This window comes from Elgaria multicarinata, chromosome 9 (genome assembly GCF_023053635.1).
Source record: "Elgaria multicarinata webbii isolate HBS135686 ecotype San Diego chromosome 9, rElgMul1.1.pri, whole genome shotgun sequence".
Classification (NCBI taxonomy): Eukaryota; Metazoa; Chordata; class Lepidosauria; order Squamata; family Anguidae; genus Elgaria; species Elgaria multicarinata.
The window spans coordinates 66837419-66862813 of record NC_086179.1 but is presented as its reverse complement, the minus strand read 5'-3'; the positions used below and the strand labels follow the sequence as shown (position 1 = coordinate 66862813).

At 39.5% G+C, this 25395-nt stretch overlaps 1 protein-coding gene across 1 annotated transcript in view; it reads right to left on the bottom strand.

Moving 5' to 3' along the window:
* Nucleotides 1-4144: 4144 nt before the first annotated feature.
* The window catches only part of CFTR (CF transmembrane conductance regulator), a 108130-nt gene continuing 86879 nt past the window's right edge, over nucleotides 4145-25395 (bottom strand). Inside the window, exons 24-27 of the mRNA XM_063134054.1 lie at nucleotides 15666-15755; nucleotides 9154-9326; nucleotides 7223-7328; nucleotides 4145-4351 (exon numbers count right to left, since the gene is read on the bottom strand). Of these exons, the coding sequence (XP_062990124.1) occupies nucleotides 4145-4351; nucleotides 7223-7328; nucleotides 9154-9326; nucleotides 15666-15755 (576 nt within the window). The remainder of the gene's footprint in view (nucleotides 4352-7222; nucleotides 7329-9153; nucleotides 9327-15665; nucleotides 15756-25395) is intronic.

Below are 25395 nucleotides of genomic sequence, written 5' to 3'. Positions count from 1 at the left end.
TGATGTATTGGATATTGGTGTGCTAGATAGAGAACAGCTAAAATCTGTTGTCTTGGATGGTTCAGGAACATATATTTAGCTTGTTCACCCCAACAGGCTCTTATTTAATTTTTGTTACCATATGACAGAGAGGTAATATACAAAGCAATCATTTTATTGACTTATTGTACACAATAATGTCAATGGGACATAGTAATAAATATTTACATGGTTTTTAAAAAATGAGCAGTATTCACTTAGTACCTTTCTGTATTACCTGAAGGCAACCGGAGTGGCAGGTATTGTAGCTTGTTACATATGGTGTTTAAGGTTTTTATACTCATACAAATACATACAATTGGCACAATCTAGTAAAAATTAGTGACAGCTATGGGATGCTTCACACACAGCCCCTGAGCTGGGAAGGCAAGGTAGCTAATTTTTAGAGACTGAAAGTGAATTTTGGAAGTGAATTTTGTATAGAACATGCATAGAATGTAAAGTGTGGTGTAAGACCCACATGCCTACACCCCAGTCTTGTGAACTGTCTACCACTTTTACAATTGAGACATATTGTGTCTATGAGACACATATGAGACATATGTGTGCAGGCCTTATAAGAATATTTTAAAAAAATCCATGTTGGATCAAATTAAAGGTCCATCTGGCCCAGTGGCCAGCTAAATCCTTTTGGGTAGCCCAAGAATGGGGAACCCAGCTGGTACTCTGGAGCATACTGTCTGTGAATCTGGTGGTTTTGTCAAGACTAATAAAAATTAATAACCTCTATGAATTTGTCTAATCCCTTTTTAAAGCCATCTTGTGTCTCTGTGAATTCCAATAATTATGCATTATATGAAGTATTTTATTTTGTCTCACATCACACACACACTGTGTTTACATCATATGCTTTGCCTTATGTACAAGGGACATGCACATAGTTCATACAGGGGCCATGTGTGAACTTGCCCTAAGTCCCACAGAAATCAACAGAACAAAAATGCACACATACTTAGGTTACCTTGGTTTTAAGTGGTCTTGGGTACAACTGAGGATGTGAAGAGCCATAACATTTTCAGAGTTTGGGGAGTAATTGAGATAGCACCATCATTTCTTACCATGCACACACATTTTTCTGTCATGATGTAATATCGGGTTTTAAGGTGTTTCACATTATACCTGGGAAAATGCATTCTTTGCCCTGGAAGAAAGATGATTACACAGATGCATGTAAAGCTATTAGAGATGCTTATTGCCCATGTTATCATTGGAGCCAAGAGAAAGACAAATCATAGGCATGTGGGTGTTTTAAAAAATGGAACAAAATAGTGCAAAGCTACCCTGCCATAAAAAGATAATTTACCTTAAATTTCTTTTAAACTATTTTTAATTAAACACAGTAATTTTAATTAATTTTCAATTAAACACCTTTGTCTAGAATTAAAGCCTTCTGGGTTTTAATGGATTTTTTAAAACAACAACAAAAAGAGGTTTTACCCCTACTTATTTCAGTCTGAGGCCTGAATTCCATTTCAGAGAGGCGCTCAGAGCTGCATTCCAGTGCTGAGTAGGGCTGAAGGCAAAAGGGGCAAGACTCCAAGGCCAGATCTACACCAAGCAGAATATAACACTTTGAAAGCGGTTTGAAAACGGTATATGGAGTGTGTCATGGGCCCCAACTGTTGTCAGTGCATTTCAATACTGTTAAAAGCAATAGTGTAGATCCTAAACAGCATATTTTAGCTTAGCGCTCTTAACTGCCAATACCTTAGGCCTTCCCTACATTAAAGCTAAAATTCTGTACCCTTACTGGGCTTTCTTCTTATGGTGTCTTTCCGGGTTTATGAGGGGCACAATACATGTGCCTCTTCCTTTCCTCCCCTCCCCCTTTTTTTGCAGTTTCCTTTGTGGGGAAGTTCTAGCCAGCAGATGGCTCTATGACATTGCAGCAATATTCCACGACTCCGGAACTACACCAGCTCTTTGATGGCAGTGAATATTTGTTACTGCATTTTCATCAAGTTAAATCATGGTGGAATAAAGCTAATAAAATGGCAGGAGAGGCACCGGAGGATGACAACATTGTGAAAAGGACCTGCAAACTTCTGTAAGGAACTGATCTTGATCATACTGCATCAGCACCATGTAAAGGAGAAGCTTGGCCAGGACCTTCTAAAACTTGAAGTCGACCCTTGCCTCCTATGAAAAGCTCTGTCTCCATTATATTTGTCTGATTATCAAGCTACTGTAAAAGTCATTGTAGCAGTAAAGGGGACATTGCTCTGAAAAAGTTATAGCTCTACATAACCTCACATTTTCTGGATTGGGACCAGCATTTGTATTGTATATTCAAAATAAGGCAACAACAACAAAACAAAATATGTAATGCAGCAGTCAATATATCTGTAGGATATTAGCTTTTTTTGTTTTTTACAGTTCTTCTAAAATGTGCAGTAAATACAGACTAATAATATTTCTTTCAAATATATAACAATTATCTGTATACAAATATAGTCTTCATGGTACACAATTCCTTTTAAAATTCAGAATTGTCTTAATAAATGAATTTCTCAATATCTTTTAATAAAGATACTAAATAAATATTCTAGAGAATATTCAAGTTAACTGCAAAATGGTACCGTATAAAAGAAGATTATCACAAAGTCAAGTTCTCTTTCATCCTTGCACAGAAGCTATGATTTCTAAAAAAAAATAAAAAATAAAAAAGCACTAGTTGAAAAATGTGTGGACCCAAATAACCATTGTTACTCTTAATCTTCTGTGATGCAGCAGCTGCTACCCACCAAATTGCTAGGGCAGTAAACAAGTCTTGGAAGACTCCATCTGAAATATCAAAATTCTCACTATCATCTTTAACTGGCTAGAAATTACGTATGTTAGCCAACTGTATCCATTATGGTTTGCATATTCAAACTGTGTCCCTTTCCCCAATCATTGCAATGCAATTACTGTGAAAATGTTGTACCTTGTCTTGTCTCTTTCCAGTGAATAAGCAGAAAACTAAGTGTAAAAACTTACTGTTATTCCAGCTGTTATCTGCAGTTCCTCTGCTCAGCTTCAAATGACTTCAGGTCTAACGGACTCTGCATCTTATTGCATCAAGTCTTAGGTCTTAGCTAGACCTAAGGTTTATCCCGGGATCGTCCCGGGGTCATCCCTGTTCATGTAAATGACACACAGGGGATCCCGGGATAAACCTTAGGTCAGGCTAAGGCCTTAGTGAGTCTAAAATAGGAATATTTGTTTCTAAACCCACACTTACAACTCCACATTCATAATAGTTGGACAATTAGATAATCTAATTGTCACTGTTAGCCCACCTTTTAGGGCGAGATCAGAACTCAGATCAAGACACTTAAGTCTTTGCTTTAAATCTCCTTCCAACTTTTTAATTCATATATTTTCTGAGCAAGCATAGCTGTTCAGAGCCTCTGTAATATGCTTTTTGCACTACAGAATATATTTATTACTTAGGGAGCAAAACCAAAATCACTTACTTGAAGACTTAAATGCCCAGAACTTTCCAGAACCAAGAGCTGGTAGTTAACTCTGCTGTCCTTGAAACAGAAAGTAAATGCCTATGCTGTTTGGTTGATAGTCTAAATATTTATAATTTCCACAGTAATAAATACAATTAATGATGTATTGTGCCATATAATAAACCTTGACCTCGTTCTTTTGCTTTGTTCTTTTACATAGAAAAGCAGGCCTTTAACTCAATGTGTTGGGTTTGACCATAGATTCAATTTTAAAAGATGAGTGTGACTTCACATTTGTTTTGTATTACATCCAGATATTTTATGCCATACTGTTTTTAAAGGGGAACCAAATACCACTGAAATGTTTAAAAATCCAATTTAAATCTTATAAATCAAATTATCTATCCTGATAAAAGATTTTCTGATGTCAGTAAAAAGCAGAAGACATTTTCTGGGGAACATCTGGGGGAATATTGTTTAATGTACTAGTCTTTAATAACTACTTTGACCTTTGGACTGAACCTTTTTGCACAGATAGATACAGATTCATAGAGTAATTCTTAATCTGTGTTTGCTTCTTTACTGGTGCTTTTTTCGTTGTGCTTTCTGGTGTTTTTCTCATAACTGTTCCTGTTAATTCCAATGAGACAAAATATCGAACACTTTCACAGGCGGGTTTCTTGCACTTCTTCCTCAGTTTCTTCTTGCAAGGCGGTGATTTTAGGCCTGGATCTGCGCTTGCTTGAGTTCCTAGGATGTATTGGGAAGAGTTTGGCTCGATCAGAATGGCTGATGGCTTGTCGGAAGGAATTCTTTTCACTTAGCAGCTTCTGGATTGATTCATATTGCCTGACTTTATTCTCTTCTATCACCTAGTAAAAAGAGGTTGGCTACATTAGAATTAAAGACATTGTGAAAGCTATTTTCAGGAAACTAACACCACATAAATAAATGACAATAATAATTGTAATATGTACAGCATATTCCATCCTTTCCCCCCAGGAAATCTTGGATTTACATACTGTCTAATACAAAACTGGTTATCTTCAGAGATCTGCATCTCAGGCTGTAATCCTATACCCACTTAACTGGAAGTAATGCACACTGAACTATATGGGAGTTATTTCTGAGGAGACATTTATAGGATTGCACTGACAAGCATCTTCAGATCATTTCTGTGGATCAAACAAAATATTTCTATTATTCAGTCTGTTTGATAAAATTTCCATTGTACAATGTTAATAAAGAGGCTTGGGTCTTCCTTAAAGATAAACAGGTTTTATTATGGTATAAGCTTCATGGACTAGAGCACACTTCATCAGATGCATGAACATTAGTCATCCCAAAGCCACACTTACTGAATTTGAATATGTAGCCTGCCTTTCCTCAGGAGCTCAGGGAAGATGATATTACAGGCCCAATATCAGGGTTTGACGTTTGCTGTCATTTGCTGAGGCCACAAGGCTTCTGGAGGATCCACCGGTCCACCACCCCATCTCCCTTTACTTTGAGGCAAGCAGGTGCGATGACCATCAAAATACTCTTGCCAGCGCCCACCATTTAAATTCTGTCACAGTGTCTCAGGGTCCTGAATCAAGTATTGCTCCTGTTCAAAACTCCATTGGGACTTCAGATGAATTTTTGGGAAATTAAAATGGCAGACAGAGCAGCAGCAATTACCAGTTTTCTGCTCCATGGTACTCTAGCTGCTGCTGCCCATGGGGGTCAGGATTGCTGTGTGTATGTGTGTGCAACAAAAGGGAAGGAATAATGGGAAAATAGCATAGAAAATTGGAACATGTATACAATAAAAAATCTACTCACGGAATATGTACCTGGGTAGCTATTTTATCTATCTAGTTCGTCTGACTATGAGAAATTCTGCTGCTGTTCTTAGTACAGTTTGTGCTATTGTTTACTGATGTGTATTATGTGCTCTTGCTACAAAAATTGTGCAGTACAATGGTAAATTATTTAATAGAAAGTTGTGTCCGGGACATTCAGTATTTTGATATGGAACTTGATGTTTCCTTCTAAATATCTCCCTTTTATAAAAATGAAAGTATTTTGACAATAGTGGTTTCAAGCCAGCAAATATTGGCATACAAAGTGGTGAACTATCTCAGTTTGTAGCATGCCCTCTCTTTTGCTTTAAAAGAAAGAAACTTACCTTAGTTTGTCTTGTAAACTTTAGAGGGCCCCAGAAACACAAATTTGCCTGTTTCTTTTTTTTTTTTACTATTTGCCCAATGCTGGACTCTCTAGTTCTTCCTTGTATATCAAATTAAAAACTTCAGATATTTTGCATGCATTCTAGTTCTAAGTGTTGGCTTGCACATAATATTGTTCATGCTCCTCAGCCTATAAACCTGATCCCTGTGGTCCTCATTCTACAAAATAATGTTCTCTAACTAGCCAACATCACCACATCTCAGGCACTAACAAGTATGTTCGGAGCACCGTTAACTGTTCAGAGGAACAAAGCATCAACAATACCTGGTGAGCTTCCATGAGAAATAACTATGGGATACTATTGAAAGCAAACACCGTGATCACAAATAATCCTTTTGAATAACTTGGGTCCCTGGATTAAACTAAAACAAAAACAGAATACTGGCTGCAAAGATGCACCATATTTTCCTCAGCACCCCTAAAGGAGCCAGAATAAGGAGAGGCAGCCAGTATTCTGACTAAGGGCCTTGCTAGACCTGCCGGCTTACGCCGGCAGGGAGGCAGAGCTGAGGCGCGCTAATGTTAGCGCACGTCCCCCAGGCTACCACATGGCGGACGCATAGGGACGTTTTTTTATTATTATTTTAAAGGGGCTGGGTGCGGCCCGAAGACGGCGGACAAGGTAATTTTTTTTTTTTTTAACGGGGGGAGAGGGCGAAGGATGACAGGGTGGGTGGCAGGGTGGGTGGCATGGGGGGAGGGCGGGTGCGATCGCGCCGCGCGCCGCCCGAGCCCGGGCAATGCCTGGCATGGGGCGGCATTGCCCGGGCAAGCGCCGCCCCATGCCAGGCATTGCCCGGGCGGCGCGCGGCGCGATCGCACCTGCCCTCCCCCCATGCCACCGACCCTGCCACCCACCCTGTCATCCTTTGCCCCCCCCCCGTCGATGGGCACAGCGCTCCTATGAGCGCTGTGCCAGGTCCGCGGCTTTTCGCGGCTCCTCAGTAAGCGAGGAGCCGCGAAAAGCCGCGGAACTCTCCACACTTTCCCCAGCCCCGGCCTGAGGCTGGAGCTGGGGAAAAAGCGCGCCATAACCGCATTGGCTTATGGCGCCTTGGAGGAGGCCTCAGCGTGGCCTGCCTCCAGATCCCCCTGTGCGTCATCTGGACGCACAGCAGGGAAGCCGGGTCAGAAGGCGTGCTAAGGCCTCGTCTAGGAAGGCCCTAAGTCATAAGGCCCTACTTTAGAACAGTCATTCCATAAAGAATTAAATTGAGCACAATTCATATAATTTACACCTCTTAGGACATCACATTGATTGAGATCCAAAGATCCGACATGTCCAAGGGGCCTTTGGGCTTGAGTTTCTACAGATATCTGCATGGTAGTGGAACATGGTAAACCAATTCTGATACTGAAGGGACTTCCGAAAGTAGCTTCTCATATTGCACGAGGTTCTGCAGTTCAAATAAAATTAGTCAAAAAAGCCACTGAGCATGTTCAAGCCCTTGGTCATGCCTTGTAGGTCTTTAGATACCAGACATCGTTTTTAGTATTTGAAAGACACTCACCAAAAATCGCTGACATTCTAGTAGTGCTTCCAGTCTGTGTTCTGACAGTATCACTGTGCAGTTTGCAAAAGCTTGCTTGAGAGTTTTTTTAATCACTTGGAAAGTCCTGAAAGGTAAGCAATTTTAATATGTGAATTAATGCAATATTTTAAAAAATAGTTACATGCAACAGACACTTTTATAATGTTTGCTAGGTTTTTATAGCTTTGTAAGAGGGAAGCTAAACTTCAGACTATATATCTCCATGACACACATTGCTAAGTCAGGCCTAACCAGTTATTGCAATTACTTCTGCTGCAATACAAGTTGCAATTTGTAATGAAGTAATATACCAATATTCTTATTTTACGCTGCAACAATTATTTTTATTTATTTATTGCTTTGACCAGAGAAGGTTGGAACAAACTAATATTTGCTATAGCCAACCACAAAGGACATACTGACATTGGAGATTTAAATTGGTTAAATAGTCATTCCCTCACCCAAAGCAACTCTGGGTACTGTAGTTCTAAGCACAGGGCTAGAGAATTCTGAACATCTTCCCCAGGGTTCCCCAGGGATCTTACAACTTAGAAAAGCCTTACATGGCTTGGGACCAAAATACCTGACGGAACGCCTCTCCCGTCACTACGTTCAACATCTAAGGTCCTCCTCCGGGTGCCTACTCCGAGAGAGGCTCGGAGTGTGGCAACGAGGGACAGGGCCTTTTCGGTGGTGGCCCCCAGACTGTGGAATGATCTCCCTGATGAGGCTCGCCTGGCGCCAACGCTGCTATCTTTCCGGCGCCAGGTTAAGACTTTCCTCTTTGCCCAGGCATCTGGCGGTACATCCTAATTGCCCACATGTTCAGTTTTTAAATCGGTTTTTAATGTTTTATGTGTGTATGTTCTGTGTTTTAGAGTTTTAAATTTTGTATACTTGTTTTTACCTCAGTTTTAGAATTTCTGTAAACCGCCCAGAGAGCCCTGGCTATGGGAGCGGTATATAAGTTTAATAAATAAATAAATAAATAAATATTATCAGCTGAAAAGTATTAAAGTACTGTTGGGATCGGCAGAGATATTACTGATGTAGTAACATATTGCTACTGTGCTTTTATTATCTGAACAACAGAAAAAAGTTCAAAAGGTGCTGCTTTTCTAAGGTGTAAGATGCAGTGATGAGAAAGGGTGCTACACCTGTTGAATGCCTGTCTGTCACCCAGCTCTTAAAGACACAATAAACATGTGACTTTATTATTATTATTATTATTATTATTATTATTATTATTGTTGTTGTTGTTGTAGCAGTAGTAGTAGTTGACAATAATGGAAAATCAATGCATAATGAAAATAATATGATTATTTTTAATGGCAGTGATGACTTATGAAAGGTTTGAGTGCATAATGATGGGAAATGTCTTAGGTGTTGCTGCAACTATTTCAACTCCTGTTCTTTTGAAGGTCCCATGGTGATACCCACCCCCACTCAAAGTGCTCTCCTATAATGGACTTTAGCACACAGATCCACCAATATCTCTTCCTACTTATGTCCCTATCCCAAACCTCCACATTACAGTATTACACACAAGTACTGCAAGTTCAGTGGGCTGGAATTCAGGTTGTAAGAAAACTCTACCTCTTGGTCAATTTTATTTAAGACACAGCTCTGGACAATGTCTACATTTTAGCTTTAAATGTTGCCTCCTCCTCCCAACAATCATGATCTGCTCCCACCAATTTTGCTGGTAAAAAGTGCACAGGGATGACTCTCCTTGCACACCCATTTCTCAGCTGAATCTGTTCCCACGAGCCTGCCGAACAATCAAAATCAAAATGATATCAATATAGAAATATAAAATGAAAGAAATCATTATTATTATGAAAGTAATAATCAACATTTACCCATATTCCGGTATGAACGCACACATAAAATATAGTTACAGTACTTACATAGGATCAAGATGAGCACTTGGTTCATCAAGAAGAAGAATTTTAGCTTTGCTGAGAATTGATCTGGCAAGACACATCAACTGTTTATGTCCATGGCTGAGGACACAGCCTCCGTCCAGAAGAACAAAATCAAGCTGTCCTGGAAATTGCTCTATTACAGATTTCAATCCAACCTGGAGGAGAAAAAGGGTATGGGGGGAGAAGGAGGAGAAGTACTCTTTTTCATATAACTTGGTTTGCTTTGTCACAAAAATTAAATCCTGCCCATAATATAAACAATCCATGCAGCTAGTTACATATGCCAAAGTCTGCAGGAGATTTAATTCTTGAATAACAGTCTTCCACATAATATGGCAAGCTCTTTTTGGGACTGGAACTGGAAAGCCATCTGAAATATGGTTCAGGGATATATGGTTTGCTATGTTGTTGTGGCTGGGGGATTATTCTTCAAGACATAAAAATCCAAAACCTTTTGGGCATGTGGGACCATTTTTGAAGCAAAACAATAGTTTGTTTAGTTTAACTCTGGTATGTATGCCAGAACCTGACCAAGCTCATGAAGTAGGTGATCCAACAAACCAAGATATGCAATCATGGTTTGAAGTAAATTTGTGAATCTTGACTTCCACTAACTGTGGTTTGTCATTACATCAAAGCCCAATAACCTGGATTAATCCTTGTTTGTAGTGTTGCTTAACGTTCACTGCCCACCTGGCTACAGAGACATAAAGAAAAAGTGAGTAGAAAATGAGACTAGACAAACAGCTGTGAGACTCTTGCTGGTGCCTGAACAGACCTCCCATTCCTTACTCCTTCTGCCTTAAACAGGGTCTTTTCACTGCCCACCTCTTCAGTGCCTAGCTTGCAGCCTTGCCAAGGAATTATTAAGGCTCATTTTAAAAGGTTTACACATCTCTAACAATGAATATATATTAGGAACATACCTTTACTGTTACACAGCTTCATTCTTAGCAAGCTATAACAGATGCATCTTCTGCAGCTGGCCAATGGTAATGATAAATAGACACTTTGCCCATCTTTGAACAATGCAAATAGCTTGGCGTAACCCCCCGCCCATACACACACACACACACACACACCAATTCTTTTATGCCACACAAGCCATGGATCCTGCCAGTTCTGCAAGTAGGACTCATTGCTTACTCAAGAGAAATTTAGCACTTCCTAGGTGGAGCCCTGAAATGAGCAGAAATGCTCATTTCTGGAAGGAAGTGGGCCGGCTGAGTTCCCTTATGTAAGCTCCGCTGACCTGACTTCTTCCAGAAACAAGCATCTCCGCTCACTTTGGGTTGACTCAGAAGCACTAAATCACAATCACACAAACAGGGTGGGTGGGCACATGCGCAACAGAATTGGTGGGGAGTAAGAGAATCAGTGAGGGTGTAAGTGTCCCACTGGATTCTGCCCATTATCTGTAAGCCAGATCTTGGTATGTTAAACAAACATGGTTATAACAAATGATGCTTTTCCATTTTGCCTGAATGCAGCCATTGTGAGATTCTCTGAAACTTGGTTGATTGTTTTCCATAGAAATTATAGCTGCTAAGTTTCCCTGAAGGGATGCCAAAGCCTATCGCCATGGGAACAAAACAGAGAGATGCCACCGCCTAGGATGCCCAGGGCACAAAGGAATGCCCTCCCCTCCTTCCTTTGAAAATTTAATGGTTTAAGTTTGCACAGTACAATAGTTAAGGCATTGCTTTTTGCCTAGATATCCAGCAACACTTATGTTGCAAATTAAAGAAATTTCATCTGTGACTAATATTACTAATATGTACATTATCAGTCACCATAGAAATAGTTGCTTCTTAAGTGTTGTAACTGGGAGCCTGCGTTAATTCTAAAGCTAAAATACCAATTGTTCCTTCCTTCCAGAAATATGAAACACAGTTCTGATTCCTAGGATGCAATGTACAGCACTTGATTCATAAATAATCACATGTACACTATCTTAAAGAGCTTCTAAATATATATCACACAGTTTCCATAACTGATCATCTAGAACAAAGGGACTTTTTTCAATTTTAAGAAGCTTGCTGTGGTCAGTAGGCCTTATCAGATTTGCAGTATTTCAATTAGATTCAGGGTGGATTATACTACCATGAAGCTAAGAGTATCACAAATTTATTGGTTAGTAAAAAGCAGTCCTGATATATTTTGGGAATGTGTGTTTTACTAGATTTGATTCATAGCCAAGTTGTGGAGCTAACGTGTTCTTAAACAGACCTCCTAAATAAAACCAAACATATTGCAAAATTAGCATACTTAGCAGGCAGATTCACAAATCTGGACAATGGATTTTCTCTAAGGATGTGCACAGATTTTTCATGTTATCCACTACTCTTGCTACCATATTTAGCTTGCGGTATTTGCATTACATCTTATGCTTTGTCTCAATTACACCTCTAATCCATTTTCTAATCCATTTTAAAAACAGGTAGAAAAGCTGAAGCAGTGCCCCTTATTTATAGTGCTGCATTTGCCCTCTGCTCTCCTTCTAGAGCTCAGGTTTTACTTCATGGCTCTCACACCGGACCAGGTTACATGTAATGATTTAGTGATTTCCCAATTACAATTAATTTATTGCTCATTATGTAGTGTATATAGTAGCATTTTTTTTGCGCCTCATACCACACTCCTCTCCGCAGTCAGGACAAGAACAGCACTAATTCAAGGAAGCTTCTTTGGGTAAGTTACTTTTTATCTCTTATCTCTCGACACTATATCAATATTTTGACTACAAGTGTGAACTTATACTTAGAACTGTTCTTACTATTATTATAGTTGTCAACGGATACCTTACTCAAACAAATTAGTATCCAGCATCCACTTAAGGAGAATTAAACTCCTACCTAGGAAGTGCACAGTCCCCTACGGATTTCAGAGTGAAAACATATATACACTCTTACATCTATGGTGCAATTGGAAACGTTTTCGCATTGCATATACCACATTTACTGATGAAGTTTAATTGGAAACGGAGTACACAATCTAGAGTTACCGTTTACATTTGAATAAATGCAACTGTATGTATGATTTAAACATTGTATTTCAGTCAGTGAAGCAACTGATAAATTCATTTACACTTATTTAATTATAAGCAACTTACTAAAAGTTGAAAAACTGCTATTGTATATATGACTCAATATCAGCAATTACATGTTAAAATTGAACTATGATTCACGTATTAGCAACTTTGTTAAAATTGTATATTTACAACTGTACCCTTTCAAAATCATCAAAGTTTGATTTGTTTGATTACTCTTGTGCTCGGCGTTCAAATACCATTGAATTACTATCAGTTTTATTACTATTGATAATAAGAGAATTCTTGTATTTCAGTCAGTGTACAACAAGAGAATTCTTGTATCTTTGTTGGTAACACAATCTCTTTTTGTTGCTTACAAGCTTTTGTTTATAAGCTTTCATTCATACTAAACACAAATATTTTATTACCGAGCCTGTTTAACCATTAGCCGTTTATTAGGTCCTCTCTTCGTTTATAAGTTTCACTGTGAGGGTCCTTCCCTTTTCTTTGTTGTTTGCTCCTTCTAGAGAAGGCATGCACCTATTAATGGATGTTTGTGCTGACTGAAAAAGGAGGATAGCACCAAATTCCAAAGCCAACCAACCAAGGCAATCTTTAAAATGTTTGTATGTTACACTCACATAGTGCATTCCTGTGTTTGTATTCTTAAGATAATTTTAAAAATCATTCTTAAGATTTTAAACTCGGTGCAGTAGTATAGTGGCACCAGTACTCGCAGGGACAAAGTGCTGGGACATTTTGATTAGCAGGGACACTGACATAATCTATCAACTCCCTATACCCTCTGAGCGTAGCTGCAATCCTCACAATGATTTTTTTCCAGCAACAGTTTATTGTTCCCTGTTGAAATGCAAAGTGTTTGGGGGAGTGGCCTGGTCTTGAATGTACCTTAAAGCCCTTCATAGCTTAGGGTCAGAATACTTGAGGGAATGCCTAGAGCCATACCTGATTTTGGGCAAAGGTCCTTCTGTGGGTGCCCCAACATCTGAGGCAAGGCAGGGAGACACAAGGGAGAGGGTCTTCTCAATTATGAAATGTTCTCCCTAGAGAGGCTTGCTGGTGCCTACCTCATTGTCTTTGGGGTGCCAGGGAAAGACTTTTTTTCCCCAGGCTTTTTATTTTTGGATTTTCTTCTGAGAATTGATGCCTTTTAAGTAAGCTTTGGGTTTTATTATTGTTTTAATTGTTTATTGAATGTACTGTCCTATGTACATTCAATTTAAATTCCATTGACAGGCAATATAAAAATATAAATAAAATAGTGGAAAATTTAAAAAGAAGCAAATATTAGTGTGTTTTCTCTCTCTATTACACTCATCATGCAGACAGTAGATTGTCAGAATCCATTCTCAGAAAGAATATAATACTGAACATTTCTCCTTGCTTATACTGTAAGCTGTATTCAGAAAACTTCCAATTGCCATCTCTAAAATGCCTGATCTCCAGGGACAGGTGCTTCATCATAGTTTTTTTCAATTTTTCATCCTTGGGCACCAAGCATTACTCAGAGAACATAAAGAGCATTCTTTTGAGATTTCTGTACCGCTTTCACTGAACAGTGTATAGTATCAGGATGTGGCCAAAAAAATAAATACTTTTTATTTCTGCTAGTTGGCAGGTGTGTAATAATTGGCATTCCCTTATTAAGGATGCAAAATTTGAAATTAAAAATAGGAACTCTTGAGGTCTTTATGCAAGCATACAATAAAGTTGTTCAAACAAATCCCACCTTTATTTCAACCCTTAAATCAAAGGCTCCTTTGGTAAACTCTCTCTTCCTACGCTTTTATGTATTTATTCTTGAAGAAGGTCTCCTACAAAGTAATCATATGTTGTCTGAATTTTATTGTTCTACCTGTCAGCATGTTTAAGTCAGCCATTCCAAAATGCAAGGTAATATTTCACCTAAGACAGGGCTAAAAGTATCTGCTTCTTCAATTGGACTTTAGACTCAATGATCCCCTTGACCTCTTGACCCCTGTCCTGCCCTTCTGGCTAAGCTAGAGGTGCCAGTTAAATGAGCAGATTCAAGGTGGGCACACTCTGCTGCCTGCAGGCTATGGTCACCTCAATTCTGCTTTCCCCCTTCCCCTTAACTGCACCAAGACTAAACATCTACCTCGGGGCAGGGGAAAGTCCAGTGGTATTGTAGCCTAGGACTCAGATTATGATGCCTGAGAGGATCAGAAAGACTAGGGCAGGAACCACAATCAGAAGTAGCCCTGGAAGCACCTGCCTCGCTGGTGACTCTCATGAGAGAGAACCCCCAGGAACTGTCAGCATCTGCTTTGCCCAAAACGATAACCCTGTCCTCCTTCTTTGATTCCTCAAAACTCTCTGCATTGCAGAAGGGTACCCTGTTACTACTACCCAACAACCAAAGGCAGCAGGAAGCCCACCAAAACCAACATGTATGAAACAGGGACCAGCTCCTTAAAGCCTCAGAGGGGAAGGAGATAGATGCTGCAGCCAGGCCATGGAGCTATTAATGACTACAGTCCACATCCTTAGCTTGCTTGGAGTTGCCTCTGGTGCTTGCTCCAAAGGGAGCTGACCAGAGTCCTGATTTGTTGATGTAGGCCTGCCTTCTTGCTGAGGCCTGCCATCTCAGGATAAACAGCAACAGGTATCCACAGTTCCTAGCAGAGTATGTTTTTGTGACTGGGACAGGGGGCACGGCCTTCAGAATCCCCAATGGGAAACTGATATATCAAGGATCATTTCCATAAGAACACAAGAGCCAGGTGGGTTCAGACCAAGGGTCCCTTTTCCATGGAGTAACTGTGTGGCAAAAGACTAGGGATGGGTGAGAATTTCAGTTGCTAATATTTTATAAGAACTTACCAAAATTCACAAATGCCTTCATAAATAGGGCAGAAGGAATTTGAGATTTTAAAAAATTGAATGTGGGAAAAAGCAAAACTGACATTTATCCACCCCTTCAAACAAACTGTAGTCATGAAGCAGAAGGGGAAAGAATAATTTGAGCAAAATCAACATGGTAACAGCCTTGCAAATACTTCATAAGCCTTTTTGAGGTCTAATGGGAGGTTGATCGGCCATTCTCTAAGTTTTATCCTGCCTGGATTTACAACCAACTGAGGAACCAAGAGGAATTCATTTTTGCTTTCAGCCTGTCTTATGACAGAATCAGGAAGTGACCGTAATTACATATCCCCAGAAAGTGCTAAAAGGTTGAGAGAGAAAGAAATGGAAATGAGTAACTAAGTTTTGCAGTTATCCCCATGGTGCTTTTCTTAACGGGGCTTCAATTTCTGAAGGAATGGATAAAAGTCTGTTCTGCAACAACTTATAAGATATGAGTAATAAAGTTACTGGGCTAGTTTGTAATCCATTGTGCGACTCCTCTACCTACCTTGATTACTTGGAAAATATATTGATCTTACTGAAAATGAAAAATGACAGAAACATGCATTCCTACCTCCTCAGCAACATTCCATAGTTCTTCATCACTCCATTGTGTATAAGGGTCCAAGTTTTTCCGAAAAGATCCAGAGAATATGAATACTTTCTGCAAACATAGAAAGTAGAAACAAGAACAAGGTATTAACAGCGTATCACAAGGAAGAAATGCCCAACTTTTTTCAACCTTTTAAATTCCTCCCAATTTACAAATGTGATCTTTGGTATTGTTGCATGCTTTACACTTTCCTAAGTGTTGAGGATCTCCAGAGAAGCATCACTTGGATTTGGTTTTCTTTGGATGAGAAAACACTGTAGACTGTGATTTTAAAACAACAACACCTTTTTTGTTGCTTCTTAAACAAACAAGTAGGACCTAAATGGAGTTAAAAAGAAGGCACACCAAGAAGATGGCAAATCTGCTACCCCATATCAGATCCACAGAGAAAGTCCCTTCACCAGCAAGGTTTTTTAACCAACTCAAAATTATCTTTCTACCTTTTCCATATTGCCTGTTTGTTTACACATACACACCTTTCTCCTCCACTTAGCTGGGCAGGAGAAGGGTTCTGATGGATATTTCATCCAAATAGAAAGATTTCTGATGATACCCAACTATCTTCTACAAATATTAGCCACTGCATGCCACCTTCAGCACTGAAAGGGCTGCTAATAAATGATTAAAATAGAATAAATAAGAAACAACCACAAGTGTCTGACAAGACATTTACTGGCCCTTATGGAGTATTAACCAGCAATCTACCCCAAACTGTCAGCCCGCAATTTAACAGAATTAATGGTTCAAAATTTCTTCCTGCTACATCTGCAACCTGAAACAAAAAAGTTGACAGGTCCAACACAAAATGTTCTGCTGCCCCTGTACGAAAACAGCCATGTTCCACAATTCCCACCCAGACTGTGTGATCCTGCAGCTTTATTTATTAAATTTATGTTCCACCTTTCCTCCAAAAAAATAGTGTTCAAGATGGCTAACCAACAATGAAATACAAGATTATAACAAATCCATTAAAAAACACAGCCTTAAAAATAAGTAATAAACAGTGTCATACTGCATGCAATAATAGACAGGATTTCCACTGAGCAGCTAAGCCTATGACTGATAAGAGAGGCTTACTCTTTTTCAGCAGAAACTCTGTTTATATTATTTGATAGAATTGCACCATGCAAAATTGCCACTGGGTCAATGGGATTGGCTTTGATTTTGCAGCCTTGGTCCATCTAATTTACCACACTTTCCACACACACCCCCTTTCCATTGTTGTCTCTGATCTTCCCAAACAGCAGTTGCTGCACACAATTGCCTGAAAATATCTCATAAGAAAAGCAAGAGATCTTTTCAACCCTTGCATGACAGAAAGCACACAATGGGCTTTGACTGGTGAAAGCCAAAATAACACCAATATGTACATTACTGTAGATACCCAGAGAAATGTATATGATGAGAAAGGTCAAAACCCACTGAAAATCTAATATCTTTATGTTTAAGGGATGATTCCATATTACTGAAAAGGTAGCTAAATTATTTTTATCCTCAATACAAATTAGGTAGAACTCCCCTTTGGCTCATCTGTGATTTTCTTTATATTCTTATTATGGATTAACTTTGTCATATTGACTTCTACTGGTTTTGTTTTATTAACTTTTATTGGACTGTGACTGAAATAAGCTATTATTAATTAACCAATTCAGAAATCTTGCACAGTTGAAGTTGTGGTATGTTTTCGCTCCTTCCAGTGTCCTGTACGGGAGTAGAGGAGGTGGGTTTAGATTTCTTATTAACTTTAAGTTTGATCTTCCCCCATACACCTCCCAACTCCTGCCGAAACTAGATTGTTGCCAGTGGTTGTAAACTTTAGAATCTAAAGGAAGCTGAAATGTTTTCTGCCTTTCCCCTCCCCTCCACCACCCAGTCTCCCACGATTAGAAATGGACACCTCTTAGTCACTCTTGAGACTGTGGCTTGAGGGAGGGGGGAAATATCCCAGCCCAAATTCAATATTTGCTTAATCTCTTTGAACACTAGATGAGTGTGAGAGACTTTGTATCACAATGACAGGAAAGATTTATTCTGCTTCAAATGACAGTAACCCTTTCACAACTGTTCCAAGAAGGTGAAACAAACGTGACAGTTGCTGCGTCACCAGAGAATATAGGTTTCTCAGGGTTTTTTCCTTCATTGTGCACGTTGAACAAACACTTTCTATAAAAAAAAAAGCTTGAGAGTTTATAATTCCCCCCTCTTTCTTGTCTGCTTTACTTTTCTAAAGGAAAACAAAAATCAAGTAACAAAGTCCCCTTTAGCTCACATAGGAATTGGCCTGACCTAACAACATCAGTCATAATCTAGAAAATAATGTGGTCACATTTTTAAATGCTTCATAATATGTTTACTTATACTTATTATTTCCATACAAGATATAAAATGCTATCCCAAGGGCTGAGACGTTTGAGCCAAAATGGAAGATGTTAGAGTGAACCATTGCACAGCTGACTACTTCTGATATGGTTATGGCTGGGGTAATTAACAGGACTTTATTGGTTCTTCTTGTGCTAGGTTCAATCAACAGTTTAGGATCAGGATACCTGAAAGATCAAATCCTGTTGCATGATCCTGTAGGAGGTGGTGTTGAGCGCCCTACTAAACTGGGAGGCCCAGTTTGTTAGGAAGTGATTGAAGGCTAAGTTGAATATTTCTCCCAGGAAAGGGTATGTTGCTCCCTTCTCTCTCAAGCTCTAAGCAAGCTGTCAAGATCTTTTTTATTTTCCCCAGATTTTAGTTTAATTTGAAGTTTTGGTCTCTCCTGTTGATTAAGCTGCAGCTGTTTATTCTGTTCTCATGGTTTTATTGTACTTTGATTTATTCATTGGATTTTCATTTGTTGTTGTTTTTACTGAAAACTGCTTTGGGAGTACCATTGTGAAGCAATTCTTTGTTGTAGGACTCCTGCAACCCCATCCTATGCATGCTTACTGAGTTCAGTCAGCCTTACTGTGCACAGGATTGCAGCCTTAGACTAATATTCTACTCCAGAACAACTGTCAATTAATTAAATCCCTAAACTACCAAAGATTATATATATTATTTAATCAGCAGTAAATATATCAGGCTCTCTTTTCTCATTAGCAAGTATATATACTGCATTATTTGGATATCTATCCCTGGCTAGAGAAAAATAACTTCATGAGGCACGCCATGTATACTGAGGCCTTTGTTTATATTTGTTGATGGTTTCTTAAAGTTAGTGGTGCCACCAGTGTTCTCTGCATAGGGATTACTGGGTGTGGTGATACTAGTACAATAGAGGAAACCATGTCTGGCGTAGATCTGTTTACACTTGGTTTGCTGTTTATTAAAATAATGAATTACATATTTGGGAGTCTTGTGATGGCATAGAAAACTGAACTGAACAAACTGGTTTTCGCAAAAGAAAGAGACACCTTCATAACACCTGTAATATTTCTTACCAATTGCTATCCACAGATGCATGAAATACTTGTTTTCGTGTTCTGAATGAGCTGACTTTCCTAATAGTGCTGCTCCCTTTGTAAAAGTAGGCCTTTAAAAAAAATGCTCTTTCGCTGTTCTGAATTCAAAACACAATTTCCTCATTTTATCTTTTTAATCCAGCCAAACATTTAACTGACATCACAGGTGCAATTAGAATCCATTGATTAAAGAACATAGCTTTGTTGGTTAAACAAAACCTTTCTGTTTATCCAACCTCTCAACCCATTCACTATATAAACAAACTATCAAGCATTATAATATATGTAAACATTTATAAAATAGTTCATGGTTAAAACTAAGATTAGAATGTCATACTTTCAAATGTGTATCAGCCATAACTGCTACACATGTGAATCAATTCCGTTCAATGAATAATAGAATTTATTAAGGAAAATGCATCCATATTGTTTAGCTGCTATGGCAAATAATGCCACCGTGTAAGTAAAGAAAAACTGCTTATCTGTTAATAGTTCAAGCACTATATTTTCTGGTGTTTTATCCCAGGCATATGGAACTTGTTGCCCTCCTGATGTTGTTGGACTGCAACTCTCATAATCTCTGACCATTGGCCATGTTGGCTGGGCTCTGATAGGAGCTGGACTTCAACAACAGCTGTAAGGCCAAAGGTTCCCCACCACTGTTTTATCCAGATGCTTAGAAATGATTCTTAGTTAAAATGTTTTCCTTGAATTCCTGTTCAATCATAATTCAAGTAGACCTTTTGATTTCGGTACTCTAAACAGTGCTAAGTCTGGATCCAACCAGTAACGGGGGAAATAATAAACAATTAAATATATCTTCAGTTTGGTTACAACTGAAATCACATTTTTCCTCCTGCAGCAGAGTAACTATGTATCTCCATTTATTTATTTATTTATTTATTTATTACATTTATTACATTTCTATTATGTTTCTTACATTTCTATTCTATTACATTTCTTATTTATTACATTTCTATTCAAAGTATGCAGATGACGTTACTTTAAATCTAAGTTCTGTGAAGTCCCTACATAACTGGGAAAGGTCAGTATTTGAAGGTAATAATCTGATTAATGATCATTTTACAAAGAAAGATAAAATAAAAACCTTAGAACATTGCAAACAAACAGAGCTAGTAAAAATCCCTTCTTTTTACATGCATAAGAAAACAACAATATGGAATGCAATAAGATATATGATTGGCAATGTGTATGTGGTCAATGTGTATGTGGTCTCTTGTATCTCAGCCTGAGCATCCTTCCCACATCATGGAGGGATTCCCAAAATAGGCTCCAAGAAAAAATTATGTAGATTCAATGCCCTCCAAAATGGATCTGATCCTGACACTGGCTTCTATGGACATCAATGAAAGCTTAAGAAATGTGTACATAACAGCTAGCAGCTGAGGCCAGTGGAGGGAAGAGACAAGAATGAAAGGAGGGAGGTGAAAGCAGCAACACCATCCCTGGGGTGGGTGTACTTACTTCAGTATAATGTGAAGCAGCCTCTAAAAAAAGAGGTGTTTGCTAGCAAGCAAAGCACCAAAGTGGAGGTCATTTTCAAGAAGGAGATACTGGTGTGCCTGGCTAAATATCAAAGCAAAATAACAATAAGGAACCTGGCAAACATGTTCCCACATCCACTCAGAAAATTATTTCCTTTTTGCGATTGGGTGCAGAGGTGGGGAGCCAAAAGCAGTTGGCAGCTGCAGGAGAAATGGAGTTTTAGAGGCAGGTGTCCTTATATTAGTGTGATGAAAAGCAACCTTTAAAGAAAAGGTTTTTGGGAAGCACCAAACCAGAGGATGAAATTGACAATGACATCGACAAGAGGGGGATGTTGATATGCTGGACTAAGGGCGTCGCTAGACGAGGCCTTAGCGCGCCTTCCAACCCGGTTTCCCTGCTGTGCGTCCAGATGACGCACAGGGGAATCCGGCAGCAGCCCGCAGTGAGGCCTCCTCCAACGCGCCATAAGCGAATTCGCTTATGGTGCGCTTTTTCCCCAGCTCCGGCCTCAGGCCGGAGCTGGGGAACGTCTAGCCACTTCCGCAGCTTTTTGCGGCTACTCGCTCGCGAATAGCCGCGAAAAGCCGCGGACCTGCCTGGCACAGCGCTCGTATGAGCGCTGTGCCCATCGGACCGGGGGCGGGGGGGAAAGAGAGGGGAGGGGGAAGGATGGCAGGGTGGGTGGCAAGGGGGGAGGGCGGGTGACAGAGGGAGCACACGGCGCACGGCGCTCCCTTGGTCACCTGCCCTACCCCCTTGCCACCCACCCTGCCATCCTTCCCCCCCACCCCAGTTTTTTAAAAAACACCCCTTACCTTGCCACAGTCTTCAGGCCACCCGCGGCCCCTTTTTTTTTAAAAAAAAAAATGGCGGACGCCGCAGGGCTTCCATCCTCCCTGCGACTCCGCCGTCTGGAAGCCTGGGCGAGGCGCGCTAACGTTAGCGCGCCTTGGCCCCACCTCCCTGCCGGCGTAAGCCGGCAGGTCTAGCAAAGCCCTAAGTACAGGACAGGCAGTGGTGTGCTCTTGCAAGAGTGCAAAACCACAATGTACTTGTTTTTAAAGGTTGAAATTCATCTGGGCTCAGAAAATTAATTACATTTGGCAACCTAATGCAGGGTGGGGGAAGTTTCCCTCAGGAGCCAACAACCCCAGTAGACCAATTGCAGAAAGGATGCCGACGCAAGGACTGAAGTAACTAGGAGCTCTGTCATAAAAGTGCCTGGAATACATGCCAGAGCCAGCAGGACAACTGAGGGGGACTGAAGGTTGGTGGAATAAGCCATGGCTAGCCACAGAGCGCCCGATCATCTGTTAGGTTAGTGAGTGAACAACCAACCCATGGTGACTTATTCTGAGGGTGGTTTATCATGACATGTGAACTCACCCATTGTGTTACAGTAAGACAGGCTGAATCTCTGCATGTTTACTTAGCTCACACTATATTCAAGTGAATATGCATAGAATTACAACCTACAAAATGAAAAGAAGTAGGCTCATGTCTAAAAACTTAATAAATAAATAAACCTGAAAATAAACAACAGAAAAATTTAGGCTGGAACAGAAGGTCTTACTGGGAAGAGGTCACTCTTTCCAGAATTATCTTTAAATTGTTCTCTAAAGTATCTACATATCAAGTTTAGTTTTCTTTTTAAATAATTGAAATTCGTGTTTTAAGCTATATTTCCCCAAATTTCCAAGACATTTGGAATGGTTAAAGTTCAGTGGGAAGCACTTATTTATAGGCAGATCTGCAAAAGAAAGGAAGTCACATACAGCCCAAAACATAATATGCATGTGATTTTAGATTGTAAGCCTCTAGGCAGGGTATCGCTGTTTTATTTGTATATTTTGTACAGCACCAAGTACATTGTCGATGCTATATAAATAATAATAATAATAATAATAATAATAATAATAATAATAATAATAACAGTAATAATAATACTCAGAGGCAATTCCCTGTAATACCAAGCAGGTGTGTATATGCTTGTAACCTTAGAAACTCAGTTCTCAGATTATATATATTTTTTCTTAATTTCTGTGGGTTTGGCAGAGCCTGTGTCTGTTATATAACTGCTAAAAAGTGAAGATATCAAGGATAAGATTTCTTAAGCAAACTTGAACACTTTAAGAGGCTACAGTTGTGGCATGTGTGTTCATACAACAAAGATGCCATATCCCCCCACCCTATTTTTCTTGCACTTACTGGCTAGCATGTTAGTAGGTGGCTAATGGCGCAATCCTATGCATGCTTAGACAGAAAAAAATCCTACAACTCCCAGTATTCCCAAGTCAACATGGCTGGCTGAGGAATGCTGGGAGTTGTAGGCCTTTTCCCCCCTGTCTAAACGTGCATAGGGTTGCATCCTGAGAAACTCCGCTAGAAATCTCATTTCTGCCATGAATTTAGGCAAAGCCATCACTCTCAGCTCCCCATCTGCAATGGGGATAATTTCTTAAAGGTTCGTTGCTGTGTAAGGATTACAACAATTATGTGAAGTGCTTTGAACACAAAGTGCTATATAAATGCTAAGCATTATTTTAAGCACAATCAGTCAGCTGGGATGAAGGGAAAGACCAGAAATTATATTTGGAAATCATATTAGGATTCAACTTCCAAAACATGAAATCATGAACTCCATTGTATCATCTTTTCCTGAACTGTCCCTCTGAACTACTCCCATTATTTGTTACCAGAAAATTACCTTACAAAACTTCTTGACCTAATAATGTATCCTAGTATACAGTCGGATAACTATTATTCTAAAAGCCCATTGTAGCACTAGCTATGATCCCAAGCGTGGGCTTGTTGCAAACGCTGTACGTGTCCATATGCTCTTCTCACACTTTCCCATTTGCCCCCAATTGCACTTTTTTCTGACAGAAGGAAAATTGAACAATAGGAAGCAGAGAAATGGGATAGCTGCTTAGAGCTGCCATGTTTTGTTTTCTCCTGACAGAGGCTTAGTGTCTTTCACAGCTATATGACAGGCAGAAACACAAGAGCATTACTAAATTGCAGCTGTATTGTATCTTTTACGTCTTGAAACTGAATGGCAGTGTTTAACTAGCCTGGGTAGAAAGTCCAGTTAAGTAATAAGAGTTGACTGTGGTCTAGGAAACCTCTCTGTGCAAGGCCTAGGTGAGAAAATGTCTCCGTGATTGACCATGCCAGTAGGAGTTAGGGACAGGCCATCTCAGTCATCTTCCTCCTCCAATATAGGAAATCTCCTTGCAGAAAATAAACCACTGAGAGTAAGCAGGCTGAAATTGAGAAATAGGATTTGAACATTTTTTCCAGGGTTTTAAAAACAAACACGTTCCTCTTCCAAGTCACTGAGGAATAAGTATTTTTAGCAGCTGATACTGACATTGAAAGCTAACAAAGAAAATGTTCCCTTTGTTCTCAGCTTGCAGCAAAGGTGGTAGTGGACACACCAGTTCAGTCAGTAACTATGAACCATTGAAGAATAACTTCAAGTTTCTTGGCAAGTGTCTAATGTGTATATGTCAGGCTAGTTGTCATTAGTCAGATGAACAGATATGTTAACCTGGGAATAAAGCAAACACTTCCGTATCTGGGAGTAGATTCAACTGATTATGTGTTCCCACCAACAACTGTTGCCTTTTAAAATCACAAATTAAAAAACACACCACTGAATTCAGTGGGACTTACTCTTGGGTAAGTATGTGTAGGATTATAACTTAATTCCCCTCTTTACTAAATCCTACATTTGAGCCCTGTCTTGTCTCTCTCTTTTTGACTGCTACCTACTCTGAGGTATTTAAGGGGAGGAGGGAAACTTGCCAGTTCACATGTAACAACAGCTGATTGGCTAAATGACCCATGGGCTCTTAAAGTTACGTGGGAGAGAGTGGACATGCTGCCTGCAGCATGCCAACCACTTCCACTCAGCAAACCATGATCAGGTTTTTTTTGTTTGTTTTTTGGTAGGTTGCTGAAGATCACACGTGAATCCAGATCACTGGTTTGTTTAGTGACTAAACAATGCAGTGGTTAAACCAACAACAAACCATGGGTTAACTGCTGGGTTTGTTTAACCTCTTGGTTGTCATAAGGTGTGAACTGTCATTAAGTGCAAAGTGGGGATTTACAGTCAAGAAGAACAGGGCTAGGGCATGTTATACAATTGCCCATATTTCTTTCTATTTCAAGAGAGAATTCCCAAGGGTAATTAATACCCAAATACCACACATACTAATTTAATTTCCATAGAACATCCTCCTACCCAAGGACTACTGGGACTTTGAGTTCTGTGAGGGGACAGGGATCTCTCTAATTGAGCTATGATTGCAACAAAGTCAAAGATATTTAACTTCTGGTAAGTATGTTTAGGCTTGAGATGTAAACTAATGCATAGTCTGTATGATATGATTTAACAGCTTCAGAAATCACTAGAAGAAATTGATTAATATAAATACACTGGATGGTTTCTTCATTATATGATACTAGTTTAATAGGCATCAGCATATGAAATGCTTAGACTATAGCCAGTCTCTGAAATGTTTCACTTTCTGGATATTGTATCTTACATTTTTACTAGTGTACAGATAGAATTACAGAATATGGACTGCTGAATTTTCACCTAATCCAGATGTAATGGCCAAACCATGCCACTGGCAAGGGCCTATTTGCTTGCATGCTCTCAGTTCCGGTCACATACTCCAGTTTATCCACTAATTTCTTGGTTTGCTGTGACTTCTGAATTG